The sequence below is a fragment of the Chrysochloris asiatica genome, unplaced genomic scaffold, assembly GCF_000296735.1.
Source record: "Chrysochloris asiatica unplaced genomic scaffold, ChrAsi1.0 scaffold00200, whole genome shotgun sequence".
Classification (NCBI taxonomy): domain Eukaryota; kingdom Metazoa; phylum Chordata; class Mammalia; order Afrosoricida; family Chrysochloridae; genus Chrysochloris; species Chrysochloris asiatica.
The window spans coordinates 1,076,722-1,098,504 of NW_006408718.1; the positions used below are offsets into that span (position 1 = coordinate 1,076,722).

A 21,783-nucleotide genomic window follows, 5' to 3' on the forward strand; every position below is an offset into this window, starting at 1 on the left:
AGGAGCAGTTCACCTGGCTCCTTGTTCAGCGCTTTGAAATAAAGTTACTTTCGCTTTCTTAAAGACTGGTGTCCAGAGATAGGATTTCTGTATGCACTGGGCAGGGACCCTTTTGCATTCATTGATAATAATAACATGCAAGCCTCCACTGATAGATGGTTGCGCCTGCGCTCGATTGGTCAAAAGCCACACCTGAGTCTTCCACAAGGAAGGTGACACAGCCACTTCAGAACCTACTACTACCTCTTCCTCTTTAGTCCACAGTGGAAAAATACAAGGAAAGATTTTTTAAACAAAAGAGGTCCACATGTAAATATCCTATACTCTGTATACAACAGATCTCAGAGAAACAGGCAAGTACCTGAGGCCATACTGCTTTTGGAAGTGGGAATATTAACCCCTACTTTGTGTAGCTGCGTGAGGATTAACGGGAACCATGTCTGTGAGCATTAAGAACTTTAGGCACCGTTGTTAGCTGCAGAGTAAGCACTCACTGAGTGGAACCAACGAATTGTCATTGAATCACCTCCAATAGACCTGTGTTCCATCTGCTTTTCCAATGGTTGGTTTTTTGGAAGTAGAGTGACAAACCTTTCATCTGAGGTGCCTCTGGGTGAACTCAATCTCTAACCATGTGCTTAGCAGCTGAAGAAATACATTAACCACTGGCGCCGTCTAGAGGAGCCACCATTCATTGGATGGCAAGCTTCTGGAGCACAGTCCTTCCTTTCCCATCACTGTAGCCTCAGCTAGCACAGTGACTGGGGCAGAGAGCTTGCTGTTGGTGGTGCTATTGAGTTGGAGCAACTGATGGGTTTGAATTGCTGACCTTGTGGCTAGAAGTCCAGTGCTTATCTACAGAGCTACACCAAGACTCCAAAGGCACCTCTAAATCGGAATAATAAGGAACTTACAGCTAATGGCACAGGGAATCATGTTTTTAGAGAGTTGGCACAGGTTTTCCAGTTATAGCCCAAGCTTACTGCTTCTCCTCACTGTGAGCAGATTTCTCCCCATGTACTCACAAACAGCCAGATTCATTGCCTTGGTTGTTAACACAGTTTATTATTGGCACACTTATCAGTAAAGCATACATAAAATACAGCTGTTTGATAACACACGGAGCCACTGTGTCTTAACATGTGTAGAGGAACATATTAATATGCAAATGGAAAAATTAGTTCTCTTATAAAGTTTCACATAAATACACTGGAATTGCCCCAAAGAGAAAAGTCCCCATCAAATAATCAGCTGAGGGCTTTACAAAATATTATACAAGAAATATACTGTGGAAAGAAAGAACAGTCAACTCAGGTACAATCATAATAATAATTAAAACAAAACACAAAAAAGTTTCAAATTTATTAAACTGCCCACAAAATTAATGGATTACATGGCTTGAAAATATTTGGATCAAAAGCAATGTATACATTCTCCTGGGGCCAAGTGTCTTTCTTCACATAAAAATCTGCCTTTGGGTCCTTAATGACCAAAAGATCTTTCTTGTGCCAACTCTCAGGCTAAATTATTCCAGAACCAAAAGACATCTGTGCAACCATCAGTGTCTTTGCTGGGCCCTCTTAGCTGTTGTTCTCCAGTGAAAGCAAATGTGAAGAAAAGGAAAAGTAAGGTCCATGGAAATTACTCTCCGAAAGTGGATTTTTTTTTTCTTTTCTTTTTTTACAGAAACAAGAAACTTTCAGATGCAAGTTGAAAAGCAGAAACTATTTTACAAGAGTAAAAAGTCATCGGCATAACTCATGGGATCCTGAGCACTCAGGGCTTATGGGGAATATGGCCTTTGTTGGATGCGTGAAAAGGAAATTCAACACAAACCTGGCGTGAAAAAAACCCTAGCAGGCGCTACGCTAGCATTTGTTGCCTTAATTACAATCTGTGCCTGTATACGGATGGATGTGTTACCTGCAAAGACCTCCAAGGAAGGGTCATAAGAGCTTAATTGGAATGATCCTCTCAATTAATAATAATAATAAAAAAAGTGAAAGAAAATCAGATCATTGTGGCTAAGATATGGATATTGACATGGACACGAGATTTTGTACTTCTCTTTTCTCTCCTGTCTGTAAAGATTTGGAACAGTAAATCCGGAAGCCTTGGTCTACTGAGAGTAGATTGGGGGACAGGATGCTCTTACTGGGAGGCCTGGGGTGGGGGGTTTTCTGATTTTGTCTCTTGAATGGCAGGTGGTTTACTGTTCCAAGGGCTGTTGTTTCCCAGGGCGGGGGAATTGTTGAAGTCTTCTTCGTCGTCCATGCCGTTGGCCGCATCATACTGCGTGTTTTCTAATCTAGTGATTAGCCTTTCGTCCTCGTCCCCAAACTCTCCTCCCATCAGAGTTGGCTCGCCTACCACCATCACATCCTGTGAACAGCAGCTGACATTATTACAGGGAAACCTTGGGAGAGAGAAGTTCAGCGTAAAACAATAGTGAGAGGCGTCGGGGGAAGCTAGGGCAGATACTCTTGGGTAATAATGTACAATGGGGTCAAGTGTTGAGGTTTGGGGTAACGGGGGCGGGTTGAGATGAATAGTTGATTTCTACAGGAAATAAATACCGCCTCCTACTGTGTAGCAACCAAGTGAGTTTATGAGCTATGCTAGCAATCTGCAGAAATAAAAACATAGACTTGCCAAGCTTTACCTTATAAAAACACCCCACATAAAACAAAGCCATATTGTTAACTTGCTGCCATTAGGAATATTTTAGAGGGCTGTGGGTGCTTTGCCACACCTCCAAAATCTCCCATTCTTATTTAGGGCATGGGGATGGCATGGTTTAACCAAGTGAGCGGCAACCAGAAATATCTGTAGGCTGCCTCTCTGTAATTGTCACATCGCACTTTCCAAATGGTGTTTTCTCTGTCCCAGGGATGGCATAGACTTTAGCTGGAGACAGAGTCTCTCCTTTCTCTCCTCAGCCAGGCCCTTTTACGCAGCCAATATCCTTGACATTCTGCTACTTAATTATGGTAATTAATTTAGGTAAAGTTTTCGATAAAAACAATGTTCACACTGATTTGACAATTTGCATAGCTAATTAAGTCATTAGCAAAAACCTGCTGATTGCCAACAAGCCCTGGATTTACCATCTGTTATTTCATAGTGCCTGTCACCTATCCCCACACAGACAACCGTGCCACCAATCTGGGCAGTAAAGAGGACCCGTCTGTCCAGCTGGTGCCGTACAAAGCGGATGAAGAGCCCTCAGTATAATTATACTGATGAAACTGGTCGTCATCAAAAAGGGGAGCGTGCAAGAAGAATCCATCTCATCACTCCTTTAAGCACACATTGTCCTTCCATGCAAACAAGGAAGCCACCTACTGTAGCTGGGAGCATCTTGGAGGCCACACCTGGAGAGGCACAGGGACGGGGGAGAAAGATGCATACACAGGGCACAGCTCCGGCCTCTTTGTTCAAAGGGGACCATATGGGGTTGATGGGTAACCTGGGCATGGGACAGGACACTGGTCAGATGGACACTCTGGGCAGGCTCTGAGCAATTCCACTTAAAAGGGCAAAGACTCCATGAAGGTGATCAACCGCCATTAACCTCCATGGAGGTCCGGGAAAGCAGGGCCACCGTGTGTTTGGAGATGGAATGCTGGCCTTCCTGCTGGGGATGCAAGTTCCATTAGAGGTGCCATTACAGCTGGACAAAAATGCTGTCCCATGGGGCTTTGTCAAAAGAGGGCTTTCCTAGGGGGTGATACAGTAGAACACTGCTTATGGCCAAGAGAAGATCCTGAAGGCTTTAAATCCCCTTTTACATTTTGCAAGTGCCCCCTGAAAATCTCTCTTCATTTTCACCTGGTCTCTTCTGGAATCAGGAATGTTATTTTAGTGACTCTTCTTTCTCGTCCCCCTATGCAATGGTGGAACTGGAAACTGTAGAATTAGAGGAGGCCAAAAGTGGGATTTCTGACTAATCATTCTTGGGAACTGATGAAGATGATTCTCAACCGAAAGAGTCTGACCTTGGAAAGCCAGCCATGAAGGTATTGGTAAAGGTACTGGTAGGGTATACCACTGTGTGCATCCAAGAACATCTTTATTTTGTAGTGAAGAACCAACCAGGCACTAACATGTAAGGAGACTCATAAAGACTCTTGAAGGTGAGATGCGATAGACACAATGCTTCCATGTCAAGGATTCTGACAAGACTGTAGATGGACTTTGGCCATCACAGAGATGTGAACATTATTGGGTTAGCTGGGGAAGCTGCCATTTTACCCACTGGAAATGTTCAATATAAACAGAGTGTCACTTAGACACAGGTAATTAGGAGATTATACTAATAATCATCAGGAACACAGGTAAGTGGCAAGAATATGGTGAGTTTGGCCAGAGGATGACATGGGGGGTTAATCTCATATCATGACTTGTGTCCAGCACATTTTGAAGGGCTTGGAAAATACATGCATAAGGTTTCATGGGGCAGGAGAAGGCTGTTAGAAGCATCCAAGTGGATCTGCATTAGTATCATGACTGAAAAACTGGGAGAGAGGCTGGGAGAACATGAGAAGGTAAGCATCATTTCAGAGACAAGAACAGAAATAAGACACCAACTTAAGCATGGCTTTAGAAGGAAAGTTTGTCACCTTCCGATGCATTATGTTAGAAAACAGCAGTCATTCACGAAGAAGTCCTATAAAAAATGTGGTTTGAATGTCTTCAAGTGAGGCTGACGTGTGTTTGTGATATGTTTGCTACATCTTTGTGTTATGAACTGCTGGAAAAGATGACCATTTTTAAGCATCCTAAATGTCAGAAAATGCCACATGATTGCTTATGTAAAACACCCCTAGCTAGGTACCTAATCGTGTGTGTGTATGCACATGTATGCTTATGAGTGATTATTAGAAGGTGATCTCTGAAAGAGACACATGGATTTACACTGAGGACTTCAAATGCACCAGGATACTGGAGCCCACTTCCCCACATATGAGTGTGTACACATCTCTACCTGATCCCTCTAAGTCGCTAGACTAGGATAGCTTAGGATGGGCTAAGAGAGTAGAGTGGTTTCTGGCCATCTCACACCAACTACATAAAGTCCCAGTGGGCATTGTGAACTCTTTCTAGTTAGGGGATGTTGGTGGCACCTTCCCCACCCCCACATCTTTCAAAAGCCCCCCAACATCAGTAGTGAGAGTATATTGCCTTTCCATCTCTGCTATCTTATGCACCCCACAGGAGGCAAGATGGATCTCTTTGCAAGCCCAGATGCCCTCGGCTCTCCAGGAGGCTGGAGACTTGCCACCAGCTCTTGCCCGTGTCACATCTTCTCACTAATCCCCCGTGCAAGGACCACCAACCTCTGAGGAGGACTGGAAGTGACTCCTTTCAGGGCCCCTCAATGCTTCTCCTTAAATTGGCCAGAAGGGGTCACTGCTGTTGAATGACACAGGTCTCCATCCCTCCCAGGGTTGAGGCTGCAGTTCGGGATGGCTCCTAGCCCCTGCTCATGGAGTGAGAAGCAGAATCCAAGGGTTAAACCCTAGTCCTCACCAGGCACATGCACTGCTATCGCGATAGCTGAGTGGACCGCGGCTGTGCTCACTGTTACTCACTGAGCCTGCCCATCACTTTGGAGCAGGCAGGGAAACCTATAGATTGTATTTCTATTTAAACAATAAAATATGGTTGATAATTCAGTAGACCGAGTTAAATGATGTGCTCGTACAAGTCACCCAATCTTTGATCATTGAAGGTTCACTCAACTAGAGCTCACAGAAGGATTTTGACATTTCTTAACCTGATGGCTTTCCTTGACTATCTTGGCCATATTTATGCTTTACTTCATTAAAATAGTTTACACGGTGTGGGGATCATGGTAAAATTCATCTCTCACTTTCTAATGGTGTCTTGTCTTCTGAATGTCCAAAATGTCTCTACTCAGTAAAAACTCTCTTGATACAAATATCCTCTACTAAAATGTAGTGGTTGGTTTGGTGGAGAGGGACATTATACAGTAGAAAAAAAACCCCAAAAAAACCCATGTGTTCCCTAGTGTTTTTTTCAAAAGAAGTTATTCCAACTAAAATATCTTCTCCATCCATGGAAGACATCACTAATGGATGGCATGGCAGATAACACTGATGGACATTACTAATAGATGGCACACCAAACTCAATCTGGGACTCAGAGACCTAAATACTGTATTCTGTGCAGTTGACACCCAGGGATAGAGCTCTCAGGAGAAAGGAACTCTTTTTGCTGTCCTTAGATTAGACACTGAAGTCTTCAATGATTTAATTTATTTCTTGGAAAATTTTGGCCTAGTCTAGTGCAGGCCACATGAGTAAACAAGTCAGTGTATGTGTTCATCTGAATTCTTGCAGCAACAATGCCTTCAAGTAGTTCTGCCACAGTTCCAGAATTTTCTGGAATTTATTTTCCAAATTTGTTAGATGAAACTAATGAATGTTAGCTTCTAAACCTCCAGGATTAGATGAAGCAATAGGCAGTGTGTGTGTTCTTTTTCAGGACTGGGTATAATTTATCCCTGCATTCAGAGAGAGACTCAGTTTTTCTCATTTGATTTTTCTCCCCCTGGCTCTTTAAGGATGACAGGTGTGAAATCCAGTTGAGAGAACCGAAGAGACATTGGAATTGTTTGAGAGCTCGAATCCCCAATGGCCTTATAGATTTCCAATGGTTCCTCTCCCAGCAGACTAGTCACTCTTCCCATGACCCCTTCTTTCTACTGTGGTGGGAATAGAAACCATACTCCCTGTCCATGGAAGACAGGAGAAAAACTCCAACGACTCAGGTAGTTCTCAGGTTATTGATGGGGCTGCTTTGGGCCAAAGAGGACTGACCAGTGAAAAGTGGTTACAAATGAGTGGGGACAGGCTTGGAAGCATCTCTGAAAGAAAACAAGGAACTGCTTGTCAAGGTTCTACTCACATATGGAGAGTGAGCAGGATCAGAACAAGAAAGTGAGAACAGACTAAGTGGGGGAGGGGAATGAAAGAGGGAAAAGCTAGAGCTCTATTGGCTGAGAGAAGGAACAGGAACAAGGAACATGCCCAAAGATGCAGTGACAAGGAAATATATATATGAAGTACTCCGAAAGTGTCAAGATTCAAATGATAGTTAAACATTTAGTGACGGAAGGAAGTAGACATGGCGGCAAAGGAGAGCCCACAAGAAATAAATGGTGGATGGGAGAAGGGAAAAGACGTGTGTAAGGGGACTGAGCATTTCAAAGCAATACATGATGTAACAGTAGGTCTGAGAATGGGTCAGGACGGCTCCAGGCAGACAGAACAGTGTTTGGGAAGAAGTCGGAAGACATGAAGGATCATCATATTGAGGGATGGGAAATTCCAACACAGTTTATACTGTCTGGTAACTACTCTTGACTGTCACCTTTGGGGTTCAAAGACACCTCTTTTCCTAGTGGCCTGCTTCCTTTGCCAAGACACTGAAATAAAAGAAAGGGGTCAAGAGATCAAGAGAGCTGAGCTGTAATTTTCATGCCCAGGACTGATCTTCCCCCTGCGCTAATGAAATGGGCAAAGTAAAATCCACTGGGCTGCATGTTTAATGGCTGTGAGGTAATTAACTGAATCTTAAAATAGGAGGGAACACCCATGTTGGGAAGGCCCGAGTCAAATTATGATACGGAACCTGAGCTCGGGGAGCTCACATCCGCTGGAGCTCAGGGTGTCCGATGTGGGTGATGGGCAGCCCTAATCGGCCACTAGGCATGCTGCTAAGTGATATTTTAATTAAACCTTAAGTGACATACCTCCTGTCTGAGACTGAGATGGCTTTTTAATTCAAGTTCCACTGCAGCAAAGACTCCGAATATAGGCAGTCCCCAGGTTACAAAGGAGATCCGTTCCTAAGTGTGTCTAAGGTGAATTTGTAGGTAAGTCGAAATAAGTACCTATGTTTCTTATCTGCTGTTGTTGTAGTTAAGTGTCATTGAGTCAGTTCTGACTCAGAGCGATCCTGTAGAGGCTGAGGGATTTGAACCGCCAACCTTGTAGTTTACAGTCCTACAGCACCACACCAGGTCTCTGCTGATTCCTATTTAGCTTTACTTTAGTTCAAAGGGGGAGCCCTCGTGGTGTAGTGGGTTCTGAGTTGGGCTGCCAGCTCCAAGTTTGGCAGTTCAAACCCATCATCTGCTCCTTGGGAGAAAGATGAGGTTGTGTGCTCCTACAAAGATATGAAGTCTCAGAAACTCAAAGGGGCAATTCTGCTCTGTCCTATAGGATTGCTATGAGCTAGACTTGATCCCATAGCAGTAGGTTTGGGTTCGTTTGTTGTTTTTTAGTTCTAGATTGAGTTCAATGCTTTAGAAGGTTCAGGTGCAGTAAGTGAAGGCCACGATGATGAAGAATTTGTTGACTCAGGATTGGTTCAGTCATTTCTAAGTGGGGACATTTTGCTTAACATTAAAGGGCAAGTTGAAGCTATCTTGAGCCCTGGTGTGGCGCGGTAGGATAAGCATTGGACTGCTAATGCAAGGTTGGCAGTTCAAATGCGCCAACTGCTCTTGAAGACCCTATACAGGGTTGATATGAGCCGGACTTGACTCCACAGCACATTACAATAACAACAGGAACTCTCTGATGTTTTATAACCCCGGGACTGTTTGCATTCCTGTCTGCCTCCCTGGCTGCAGGGGAAGGTTTCTAGGGTGAGTTCCTCCCACCATCCCAGCTCCTCCCCAACCCTCAACCTGGCCAGCTGTTTCTGCAGCTGGAAGAACAGGCCCCTGGAATAGGAAGACAGGCAAAGGCGGGAGGTCAGGCCTACAAGGAAAGCGAGACTTACAGGTACCTGACTGGAAAGGCTCAGGTTGGGGGCCGGGGTCTTCTTCTTGCTGCTGGAGCTGTTGGCTGTGTTCCCAGCGCTGCTGTTGGAGGTACTGCTAGTGGAGTTTTTCCTTTTTCTCCGTTTTGTGGTCGGTTGCCTTGTGGGTTCTGCTGCAATATGAGAAGGGGAAGAAGGATCAGTTCTAGATGAAAGACATCAGGACCACTGACCACTAGGATCCACACCCTCCAACCGAGCTGTGTTTGTCAATTAAACAGAATAGACTATTGACATTTTCCCTGGTTTTCTTCTAAAATTCGCACATACACACACACGAGGAGAAAGATGTTGATTTATTTTTAGTACTAAACTATATGGAGCTCTTTTCTCTTCTATGGAGCATGGTGGTGGCTCTGTAGGATAAGCACGGTCTTGCTGACCACAAGGTCAGTGGTTCGAGACTACTGTCCCTCTGCAGGAAAACAGATGAGGCTTTCTACTCCCACAAAGAGTTACAGCCTGGGAAGCTCTATACAGGGTCGCTGTGAGTTGGAACAGACTCAATGTCACTTAACAACAATGACGACAACAAAATGAATGTTTATTGTCCTTTCTGATTTCATATATATATGACTGCAATTTATTCATGGATTTCAGGGGTGAGTTATGAATACATCTTAATGCTGACAGTGCTTTTATTTTGTTGTTGTTGTTAAGTACCATCGTGGAGTCAGTTCTGACTCATAGAGACCCTATATAGGGTTTCCAAGGAGCAGCTAGTGAGTTTGAACCACCGACCTTTAGGTCCAAATCGACCTTGAGGTCAAGTGCTTATCCTATGTCACCACACCAGACTTAAAAAAAATATTATTACCATTACAAAATTTGGAATTTTGTTTTACTTGCTCTTCCTTCTCTATTTTGCACAGGAATGTGGGCAGTGCTGCGTTCTGTTGAACATAGGGTCACTCTGGGTCAGAGCTGACTCTAGGACAAATAACAACAACACCACCTCTCTTTCCACTCCCTGTCTGTTTCCTTTACCGTGGTGACCTCCCCATTGCTAGAGTGCTGGGAGCGTTGCTACAGACATTTCAAATACCAGTAGGATCACCCGTGGTAGACAGCTTTCAAACTAAGATGAACGTGAAAGAAAGACCTGGAAATCCACTTTGAAAAATTAGTCAGTGAAGACCCTATGAATGACAACAGAATCTTATCAGAGTTGGTACTGGAAGATGTGCCTCCTAAGTTGGAAGACACTACAAATACACAACAGCCACAACACTGAAGTCTGGAATACCAGCTGTTGTAATGAAGATGTCACAGGACTAGAAGGTGTTTTGTTCTGTTGTACCTGGGATTGGAAACAATAACTAATGACTCTTAATTATAACTAAAGGAGGAGTTCTGGCTTCCCTGCTACTGAGTGCTGACTCACAGCAACCCTATGTAGAGTTTCTGAGATTATAAATCTTTACAGGAGCAGAAAGCCTCAACTTTCCCTTAAAGAGAGGCTGGTAGATTTGAACCAGCAACCTCATAGAGAGAAGGGATAAACTTTGTATAGTTAAGTTAGTGAACTAGTGTATAAAGGCAGCATCTATTGGGTAATTGTTATATTGCAACCTGGCTCTATTAAAACTTGGAATACTCTAGTAAAAGGAAGAGGAAGTATTAGTTGTATTAGCTGCAAATGTAGAATTTAGGGATTCCCAAACTCAGAAGAATTACCCATGTTCTGTTCCTATAGCTCAAAAATATCACTGATTTTAAATTGCTGGAAATGATGAATGTAAGAGTCAGCATATTACTGGAGGGAGGGTATGTCTGTTAAAGGCTTGTTCAGAAGTAGACTTGGAACAAACGTTGCACTGGATATTTTAAAGTCAAACACTCAAATCTGCTCTTGACATGTATCTTCATCCTTAGACTTAAACAATGTAAACCAGCTGCATTTTGGGGGCAATCTGTACATTATTCATGGAGTATGGGACTAATAATATTGACTTGAGGAGTCCGAGTGTGGCATGTGGGATAAGCACTTGAATGCTTGACTGCTAACTGCAAGACTAGTGGTTCAAACCCACCTGCCTCTCCTTGGGAGACAGATAAGGCAGTCTGCTCCTGTAAAGAGTTATAGTCTCAGAAACTCTATATTGAGTCGCTATGAGTCAGAAGGAGTCCTGGTGTGGCATTGTAGGCTAAAGCACTGGACTGCAAGGTCAGTTTGAACCACAAGGTTGGTGGTTCAAACTCACCAGCTGCTTTTTGGAAATCCTACACAGGGTCACTATGAGTCAGAACCAACTTGACAGCAATGAACAACAACATGAGTTGGAATCTGCTCAATAGGAGTGGGTTTGGTTTTGAGTTTAGTAACTTCCAGGCACTTAGGGAGATAAGATTCCGTTATGATCATAGAGTTTTTGCTGATTTTTGGAAGTGGATTTCCAGCTCTTTCTTCCTAGACTAGCTTAGTCTGAAAGTGTTCGTGAAGCCTGTTCACCATAGGTGACTCAGCACTTAACAACAACTGCAATCTAATCGGCTTGAGGACAATGGGGGCAATGGGTTCCTACTCAACTTCCTATTCCTGGATTATTTCCATCATCAGCAGGAAACTAGAATTAGAGAGGCATTGACTTTGGAGACAAAACTAACCTGACTGATACACGTACCTCCTTCAATGGCCAGCCAGAGACCAGCCTTGGCAAATTTCTTCATTAAGCATCATGACCCACTACATGATATGAGGATGGTGGTGTTGTTAAGTGCCGTTACGTCTGTTCTGACTCATAATGACCCTGTGTAGGGTTTCCAAGGAACATCTGGTGAGTTTGAACTGCAGACTTGTGGTTCAAACTGACCATGCGACCCAGTGCCCCACCAGGACTCCATGAGATGAACGAGAGATATGTGAGGGCCGTGGGTTTTACTGTTCCATTCTAATCACCCTCAGTGGCTAGAACAGTGTCTGGTATCCAGTTGTTGTTGTTAAGTGCCATTGAGTTGATTCTGACCCATATGACCCTGTATAGGGTTTCTGAGTAGCAGCTGGTGAGCTTGAACCGCCGACTTTGCAGTTCAAATGGCTTTGCAGTCTGGTGCATTAACCCACAGCGCCTCAAAAATTAATTAATTGTTGAAAGAACTAATAAACAATCTATGCATTCTATATGCATATATTGGAAAAGATAGGTGTTCAAAGCATTTGTTGAGTGAATGGATTATTTTTAACTGATATTGAAAGAGAAAATAAGGCCAATTTAAGCACATTTAATATTTTAGAAAAATTGAGTTCTAAAAGTCTGAAATTCCCCCTAACATAGGGGTGAAATAAAGCTAACATTCTCAGCTTTTTCAATACGTACTTGGTTAAATCTGCAATCTACGTTTTCCATAAAACCCCAGGCCAATTACCAGTGGAAGGTGACCATTATACTTTGTGATTCAGAAAGCTATGTGCCTCATGCTAATAATTACTCTTTATAAAAATAATTTTTAGCGAATGGATACGTTTTGCTTTTATGATCAATGAGGCTCGACACACACCCGGGAGTGGAAATGTACTAGATAGAAAGACAATTAATGATGACTTGAAGCGGTAATTTCAGAACCCCAGCAGGAGACGAGAGTAGCTAAACTGTATTTGAGGGAAGTGAGGGAAATAGGATCTTTTATGTATTCTCTTCATGATCAGAGTACCTTGTGATATGAAATGTTTTAAAAAGTAGAGCAAAAATTTATTTAAAAAAATGTTTGCTTCCTGTCTCCCTCTCTTTTCCATCTTTTCTTCCTCCTTCCCTCATATTCTTTTCCCGTCTTTCTTTCCTCGGTTCATCCTCTCCCTCCTTTATCTCCATCCCCTCCTCCTTTTCATTATTTCTATCCCTAAAAACAAAACGAAACAACAACATGACCCCAAACACTAGTCCTGGAGAAGCCAGCTGTCTGGCCCAGGGGCCCCATCACTCTGGTTCTGATTGAGACTTTGCCAATGAACTTCTTGGTAAGTCTGAACAAGCCACTTTACTTCTCTGGGTTTCAGATGGCAAATGAGGATGCACAATTAGATGTTCCTTAAGGATATTTATACTTCACACATTCCCTGTCTCTCAGTCCCAAATCATGGTCAGAATAGCCCCAAATCAGCTACTTTGATAGCTGATAAATGAATGATCGATCGTCTCCTATTTTGTTACCTCACTTCATCCCCCCTTCCCCAACAAGGACTCCTGGGGTGGTGATGTAGGAGAAGTACTGCACTGCTGACCACAAGATCAGTGATTCAAACCCACCCACTGCTTCTTGGAAACTCTCCACAGGGTCACTGTGAGTCATTTCCCCTAAAGATGCAGTCTAAGGAGGATGAAGAAGGAGGAACGAGCGTGTACCTGGGGGTGCCACCATCCGCTGCCACTTCTGGAACAAGCAGGTCTTCAGGCAGTCACGTGGACTGAGGTTGTAGGTTTTATGTCTGGACATGAGTTCTTGCATTGGCTCCAGTATTACACACAACTGCAAAGAACCAAAGGCATCCGTGTCTCAGCACTTGATAATAGTAATTGTAACAAATCATGTTAACAGCTGGAATCAATTAGAAAGCTGAAGGATACTGTTCTTTTTTTTTTTTTTTTTTTCCTCCTCTGAGTTTGATTTTCTCTCTACACATTTGGAGGAAAAGAAATATTACCAACACTGGAGTCTATCTGTTGAACGTAGTATCATTTATAATGTAACATTATAATTGGGTGTGATTACTGTACACACACGCACACACACATCTGCAGATACTTCTATGTTCCAGGGCGTATAGCCTGCATGGATTCTGCCCTGTGTCTGGCTCCTGCTGGTGTTTGCATAACCACACACTGGGTGTTCTAAAGCCAGCTTAGGCCTAGATCACCTAGCATTAAAATCCACCTTGGAAACCTTGGAGAACAAGTGCCAACAGTGGACACTTGCCCAACATGAAACCCATTTTATTTGACTCCAGTACTCATGTATTTCACACATGCTAAAAATGTAAATAACAACAAAACTAAATAACACAACCCAATATTTGCTTAGCGAGGGAAGTTTTCCTACGGCTCTCCACACCGTTACCTTGTTCTCGCCTTTGGCCAGATGCTTTCAGCTTGATTTTGGTCTAAGATGTCTAATGACAAATATTGATAAAGAAAACAAGAAGGTTTGCCTTGGATTTTTCTGAAATGTTTCTTGGTTGGAAGAGAATAAAGAGTAAAGAGTAAATAAAGTAAATAAAGAATAAAGAGAATACAGAATGTTCCTTCATTGTGATCTCTGTATCAAAGAGAGTGAAGACCACACATAACACAGGATGGTACATTCATTGTGGTTGCAATTGTTTATGTTGTGTGCTGTCTAGCTGATTCTGATACACAGTGGCCTGTAAAACTATCCCATAGGGTTTCCAAGATTGTACTCTTGTGGTGCTGTAGGATAAGCACTGGACTGCTAGCCACAGGGTTGGGAGTTCAAATCCACCAGCCACTCTGTGGGGAGACAGAGGAGATTATCTTCTTCCTTAAAGATTTACAGCCTCGGAAACTCAGCACGAGATCACTATGAGTCTGAACTGACTCAACAGAATTTGCAACAATCTTTAATGAAGGACCCCCAGTGCGCTACAGGATAAGTTGTTGTTGTTAAGTGATGTTGAGACAGTTCCGACCCATAGCAACCCTGTATGGGGTTTCTGAGGAGCAGCTAGTGAGCTTGAACCATCAACCTTGCAGTTCAAACGGCTTTGTAATCTGGTGCATTAACTCACAGCATCACACCAGGAATCTGGACTGTTAATCCGAAGGTTGACAGTTCAAACCCACCAGCTGCTCCGAGGGAGAAAGATGAGGCTTTCTGCTCCGATGAAGACTGGCAGTGTCCGAAGCCCTATACAGGGCTGCTGTGAGCCAGAATCCACTTGCCGGCAGTGGGTTTCGGTTAATCTTTTAGGAAGCAGATGGCTGCATTTTTCTCCCTTGGAGTGACGTTTGCTTCCCACCATAACCTGTGCACTTGCATTGATAGTGATTCTGATCATTGCTAGGAGGAAAATCATCATTTTATTCTGAAGGAGAAATGTCCAGCTTTCTAGGTATCTGATTCCCTTCGGCCAGTCCTCACTATGTGCAGTTCCCAGAAGAAGCCAAGTTGCTTTTGTCTCTCTACTTGGAATTCTCCCCTCTTTCTGGCTTAGGCCCACACAAGGTTGACACCCTAGCTCATTCTGCTCAGGTTTCCGCCCTGACTGTTCACCTTTCCCAACACAGGCTGACTTGGAAGCTGTGCTTACATACTCCCAGAGCACCCCGTCCTTTCTGCTCTGATGACTGATTTATTCACAGTGTAACCATCTCCTTCCAAGTCTGTCTACTTCATTAGATCATGAACGTTGTCTTTTATCTGTATCTCCAGTCTTGGCTCAGGTGAATTGATTCTTAGAAAGAGCTGAACATCTTTCTATGCCAATGTTCCTCTAAGTGGGGTCTAAAGAACACGTCCATCAGGAACAAATGAGTTGCTTATTCAAAATGCAGGTCCCCAGGCCCTGCCCCTTCTGTTTCACTGAGTCTAGAGGAAGGCCCCTGAGTCTGCATTTCTCAAAAACATAAACAAAACAAACAAAAATCCCAAACCAGTTACCATCAAATCAATTCTCACACACAGTGACTCCACATGGACCAGAGTAGAATTGGGTTACATAGAGTTTTCAATGCCTGATTTTGTCAATGCCTAGATTACTAGGCCTTTCTTCTGAGTATTTCTAGATGAATCTGAACCAACTTCTTATTCAAAACTATACCATCATGTAATTCTGAAAAACATTACTGATGTCTGAAGCTCACTGCCCTACACATTCTGGACCCGAAGAAGGATAATAGAGAATGTATGGTATGCAGATTTCCAGTTATTTCCAACTCTGATTCCACTCCCTTCTTGCCTATCCCAATCCTCTGCCATGTCCTCTTATCATGTCTAAATAAACCATAGCCTTAATTGAGAAGAAAATAATAACATTCTGCCTTTTTATCTATCAAAGATAATCAATCTTCACTCAAACCTAACCCCATGTAAGGGTCAACTGTAATTTCCTTCCATTTACAATGTCTCTGGGCTGAAACAGGAAGATTTCGAAGTCTATAACACAAGGATGTTGAGATGAAGTTATCCAACGCCGTGTGAATGAGGCTGGAAATGAACAAAATCTGGATGAGGTATGACAGATCTTACGTCTTGTGCATTTTCTTGCTTACTTTGAAGACCTTTCTGCAATCTAAAGTATTTTAAAGAACAATTGTTTTAAGAAGACGTGTATGTGGGGAGGAGGGTTATTTTACTATTAACTCCATATTCCATTGTGAAGATTTGATGTGCTCATTCATGTATTGGGAATTTATTGCTGGACATCAAGGTGTGCACAAGCTGAAGGCAACTTCACTGCCTCTGCCGGTCACTGGGACTCCAAGGACCATACAATCATCTTTATGCAGAGGGCTATGAATGGATTATCCATCAAAGAAGAGGCACTTGCTAAATTCAGGCTGGATCAGAAGATGGTTACTTCTATTATGATGTCAGGACAGTGAGAATAATAACTTTCAGAGAAATGTTAAGGGCTGGGAAAAGGCTTTCAAATCATTTCCTTTAGATCCATTTCATTGAGAAATGAACTTACAATGCTGGGAAGACATGTGGGGACTGGAGCAAGCGTGGACTCAAAAGCCAGAGAGGCTGATGTATATGGATGGTGGTTCTGTTGCCAGATGCATATCCTTGAAGGAACCTGAGGAATTCTAGGTCTCTGTTTGATCCGCAAGGTCAGAGGTTCAAACTCACCAGTTGCTCCTTGGACATCGTATGTAGGGTCGCTATAAATGGGAACTGACTCAATGGCATTTAACAACAGAATAACAGATACATAGGATACCTAATGGCTATTCAACAAACAGTAGGTAAGTCAAAAAGTACTACTACAAAATCATAGACACACTTATTAAACAAAAATTCTAAAAAGTGAAACTTTACTGGTGTGATGCTGTAGGATAATGCACTGGACCATGAAGTAGACTTGAATGGCAAGGTTTGTGGTTCAAATCCGCCAGCTGCTTCTCAGAAACCCTACACAGGGTCACTATGAGTCGGAACCAACTCAACAAAAAATTCTGCACTCTCTGATTGACACCATGCCAAAATGGTGTTTAGTCATCCTCGAAGGACTCAAATTGTGTTTCTTTACCATGTTCTTTGAGTTTGGTGACGAAAAAGAAGTTTGAAGGGGCAAGGTCAGCGCTATAGGGCAGGTGGGATAAGGTTTCCCAGTGAAATACTCATACAACAGCCCTGGCTACCCTTGAAGAATAAACATCTGCATTGTGGTGATGGGAAAAAAATTCCTCGATGCAAATTATTTGGCCCTCACCAATGCAGTTTTTACTTTTCTTAAAACTTTATAACATAGTAAGTCTCCATGATCATTCTGTGTCCTTCAAGCAAACTCATGAAAATAACCTCTTTGAAATCTTAAAAATCAATCCCATAGCCTTCAGAGTTGACTTCTTTGCCTTGATTTGAATGGGCTCAGCAGAAGCCTGCAGAAATCACTGTTGAGATGGGACAAACTCACTTAGCTTGGAACAAACCTGTGTGCGTGTGAACTGCAATCCTAGTAACAAAGCTTTTAGGCTTCTCCTCATATCTTGGCAAGGGCTGCCTAGATTGCAAAGCCCCCTCATTTCTATTACTTTAAATCAGCCAGTGTTTATGCAGCAGCTGGTAAGTGACAGGCATGCTGCTTAGGTGCCAGGATAGAGATGAAGGTGGTACCACCTCGTTCCTCTGAGACTATTCAGTTTCCTTGAAATGTTTCAAGCACATTAAGAAAACTATCCCATGTTTTCCCTTCAAGCATCTCAGGAAATCACATTTTTCTGCATTAAATGTGTTTTCTTATATGATAAGATCGACAGCAATAGGACCTCTTTGGACCTAGAAGAGGCAATCAGTTTTGAACATGTTTGGGAACAGGAGAGTTTTATCTATTATGGGAACCCCTGAGCTTGTTACCTTTATTTTTACAGTGCAGTTCCCTCTTTGGGGTTTGGACAGTACTGTGGTCAGGTGCGAATCTTCAGAATTTATCCCTTCTCCTTTAATATAAAAATATCTTCTCATCACTGTCACCCACCCCCAAAGGAGCTTGCATCTCCGAATGCTAATTATGAGTCCAGCAAGTCATTTCTCTTCTGTGGAAGGTTGCTGGGCCCTTCCCTTATTCATGTATGCAAATGAGCCTCCCTCCAGATCTCTGATGGGAGCCTCTATGGCTTTGCTGGGCTGGATGCTGTAGATGGCAGGCCTCGCCCAGATGAGAGTCTGCCTTCCCAACAACAGCCAGCGCATCCTGGCAGCAGCAAAGACCTGAGGCATTAAGAAATGAAATCAGGAAGAAGGCTGGGGGGAGTGAGTTCCCACTGCCACTCAGTTTTTGGAGTCAGAATTCCTGCTCTCCCTGAGGTCTCAGACCCTTTTGCAAGTTATGCAGCTTGTCTTTCAAATTTTGTTTAAAATTTCGGAATGTTTACTAAGTCATTTCCAGAACGCTTCAATTGTGCTTATGAGGAGCCTGCATATAGACCAAGAGGCAGTTGCTTGAACAGAACAAGGGGGGATGGTGGGATTTAAACTCAGGAAAGCAGTATGTATCCATTCGCCACACTTATTCAATCATCATGTTGAGTCAATAATATGAGAAATAGGACTGTACGAAGAAGGATCGGAGGAAGGTTCATTAACAAAGAAGGAGCTCTGGCAGTGTAGTCGTTACGAATCAAGCTGCTAACATTAAGGTCAGCAGTTCGAAACTACCAGCTCTTCTGTGGGAGAAAGATGAGGCTTTCTGCTCCCATAAAGATTTACAGCCTGGGAAACGTGTACAGGGTCGCTATGAGTCGGAACCTACTCCACGGCACACCACCACCACCATATGTATAAGGAGTCCTGGTGTAGTGCTACGTGTTAATGCGTTGGACTGCAAAGTCAATTTGAACCAGAAGGTTGGCTGTTCAAGCTCACTAGCCGCACCTTGGAAACCCTATAGAGGGTTGCTTTAACTCAGAACCTACTGGACAGCACTTAACAACAACAATACGAAAGATTGGAGGAAGCTCATTAACTACTTTCTGGCTGAAAACTGAAGAGGGCTTGGCTCATTTACAACCTTTAGTATAGATTACACCTCAACATAAGGAGCTCTGGTAGCATAGTGGTTACAAGTTGGCTTGCTAACCTCAAGGTCAGCTGTTCAAAACTGCCAGCTGTTCTGTGGGAGAAAGGTGAGGCTTTCTGCTCCCATAAATATTGACAGCCTCAGAAACCCTATACAGGGTTGCTACGACTCCACTCCACAGCACATAACCACCAGCTCCACCACACCTCAACATGAAAAAAAACATAAATTTTCACAACTGGGTCAGTAAGTAACATTATAATAAACAAACAAACAAAATGTAGAATGTGTCAAGGATTTAATTTTACTTGGATTTACAACCAACACTCATGGAAGCAGCACTTAGTAATATTTACATAGGTAAATCCATATGTATTTACTTATGCTGCAAATATATCTATGATTACAGTAGAGCATAAGGGGGCAAAGTTATGAAAAGTTTTTTAGCCATAACCAAATACCTTGAGGGAATGAGTCTATGGCCCTGGGGTCTCAGGACCATAGTCTTGGGAGAAATCAAGGTCACTTGGCATAACATTGTTCACAAAGACAATGCTCCATCTACATCCACCTTCGATGAGTAGCAACTAGGGTCTTGAGCAGCTATCTGACTGCACTTATTGGCTCTTCTAATCTGGAGCAAAGAAGAGTGAAGAAAATTGAAGACACATGAAAACAATTAGTCCAATGGACTAGCAGACCACATGAACCTCAGCTTCCATGAGCCTGAGACCAGAACTTCATGAAGCCTGGCTATCACTACCAACCATTCTTAGATCACTGCTGACCACTATTAGAAAGTCCAGGGTAGAGTGGAAGAAAAGTAAGAAACAAAACTCAAAATCATAAAATAGACCAGGCTTACTGGTCACATAGAGACTTGTAGAACCCCTTAGACTATGTCTGGAACTGAACTCACCCCATGGCTCAATTTTCATTTAAACAACAGGCAGGTTTACAAGAGGAACAATCACATTAGGGAGGTACTGCCTACCTCAGAATATTCAACCATTTGAAAACAAAAGAGCACCATTGCCCAAGAACAAAGTTCAGAAGGGTTAGGAAAAAGGTGAAAAAGAAATCAAATGATATATTACATTGAGCAAATATGCTGTAAAAGATCTCTTTGTTGTTGTTGTTGTTGTTGTTAGGTGCCATCGAGTCAGTACCAACTCATAGAAACCCTATGTATAAAAGAACGAAACACTGTCCTTGTCCTGTGCCAACCCCACAATTGTTACCCATTGAGCCCATTGATTGAACCTGTTGATGCTGCCATGTTGCCAATCCATGTCGCTGGGAGTCTTCCTCTTTTTCTCTGACCCTTCACCTTACCAAACATGATATCCTTCTCCAGTGACTGGTTCCTCCTGACAATATGTGCGAAGTATGAGAGACAAAGTTTGGCCATCTGGCTTCTAAGGAGCACTCTGACTGCACTTCTTCCAACATAGATCTGTTGGTTCTTTTGTCAGCCCATGTCACTTTCAATATTCTTCACCAACATCATAACTCAAATGCATCAATTCTTCTATGATATTCCTTATTCACTGTTCAACTTTTGCATGCATATGAGGTTATTGAAAATACCATGGCTTGGGTCAGGCACACCTTAATCCTTTGCTCTTCAACACTTTAAAAAGGTCTTATGCAGCAGATTTGCCTAATGCAATACATCGTTTGATTTCTTGACTGCTGCTTCTATGAGTGTTGATGGTTGATCCAAGAAAAATGAAGTCCTTGACAACTTCAATATTTTCTCCATTGATAAGAATGTTGTTTATTGGTCCAGTGGTGAGGATTTTTGTTTTCTTTACACTGAGATGCAATCCATACTGAAGGCTAAGGTCTTTGATTTTCAGCAGTAAGCATTTTAAGTCCTCTTCACTTTCAGCAAACGAGGTTGTATCATCTGCATATCGCAGATCTCTTTAAAGTTTTATAAATCCAAGATGTCACTTTGAGGACTAAGGTACAATTGACCCAACATGGTATTTTCAGTGGCCTCACATGCATGTGAAAACTGGACAGTGAATAAGGAAGAGCCAATAAGAACTGCTGCCTTTGAATTAAGAGTGAACTAACCTGTCCTAGAAGAAACACAGCCAAAGTGCTCCTTAGAAGCGAGGCTAGAGAGACTTTGTCTCAGGTACTCTGGACATGTTATCAGGAAGGACCATGCTTAGTAAAGTGGGGAGGGGACATCCAAAAGATGAAGACCCTCAAAGAGAGGAACTAACACAATGGCTGTAACAATGGGCTTATACATAGCAATGATTGTGAGGACGGCACAGCATTGGAGTGTTTTTCTCTGATGTACAGAGAATCACCATGAGCTGGAAGCAATTTGATGGCACATATCAACAAATATCATACAGGAAGAAAGCAAAACGTCATTGAGAAGACAAGAAAGAAGGAAAAGGTCAAAATGGATGTCAGAAGAGACACTGAAACATGCTCTCCAACGTAGAGATGCTAAAGCAAATGGAAGAAATGAGGAGCTCCAAGAGCTGAACAGAAAATTTCAAAGGTCAGCTCGAGAAGATAAAACCAAATATTACAATCAAATGTGAAAAGATCTGAAATCTGAAAACCAAAAAGAAAGAACATGCTCAGCATTTCTCAAGCTGTGGAAAATGAAGAAAAAATTCAAGCCTCAACTTTTGTTATTGAAAGATTCTCTGGGCAAATTATTGAATGATGCAGAAAGCATCAAAAGAAGATGGAAGGAA

The 21,783-nt window shown here is 42.7% G+C and overlaps 1 protein-coding gene across 3 annotated transcripts in view; it reads right to left on the bottom strand.

The window, feature by feature from the left end:
- Positions 1-1,045: 1,045 nt before the first annotated feature.
- The window catches only part of LDB2 (LIM domain binding 2), a 602,558-nt gene continuing 581,820 nt past the window's right edge, over positions 1,046-21,783 (bottom strand). Inside the window, exons 6-8 of one of the 3 annotated variants that reach the window (XM_006872482.1) lie at positions 13,197-13,320; positions 8,818-8,969; positions 1,046-2,382 (exon numbers count right to left, since the gene is read on the bottom strand). In XM_006872482.1, the coding sequence (XP_006872544.1) occupies positions 2,152-2,382; positions 8,818-8,969; positions 13,197-13,320 (507 nt within the window). In that variant the 3' untranslated portion in view covers positions 1,046-2,151. Of the gene's footprint in view, positions 2,383-5,377; positions 5,483-8,817; positions 8,970-13,196; positions 13,321-21,783 lie in introns of those variants that run through there. The other 2 variants (XM_006872483.1, XM_006872484.1) reach the window with 2 other exon arrangements.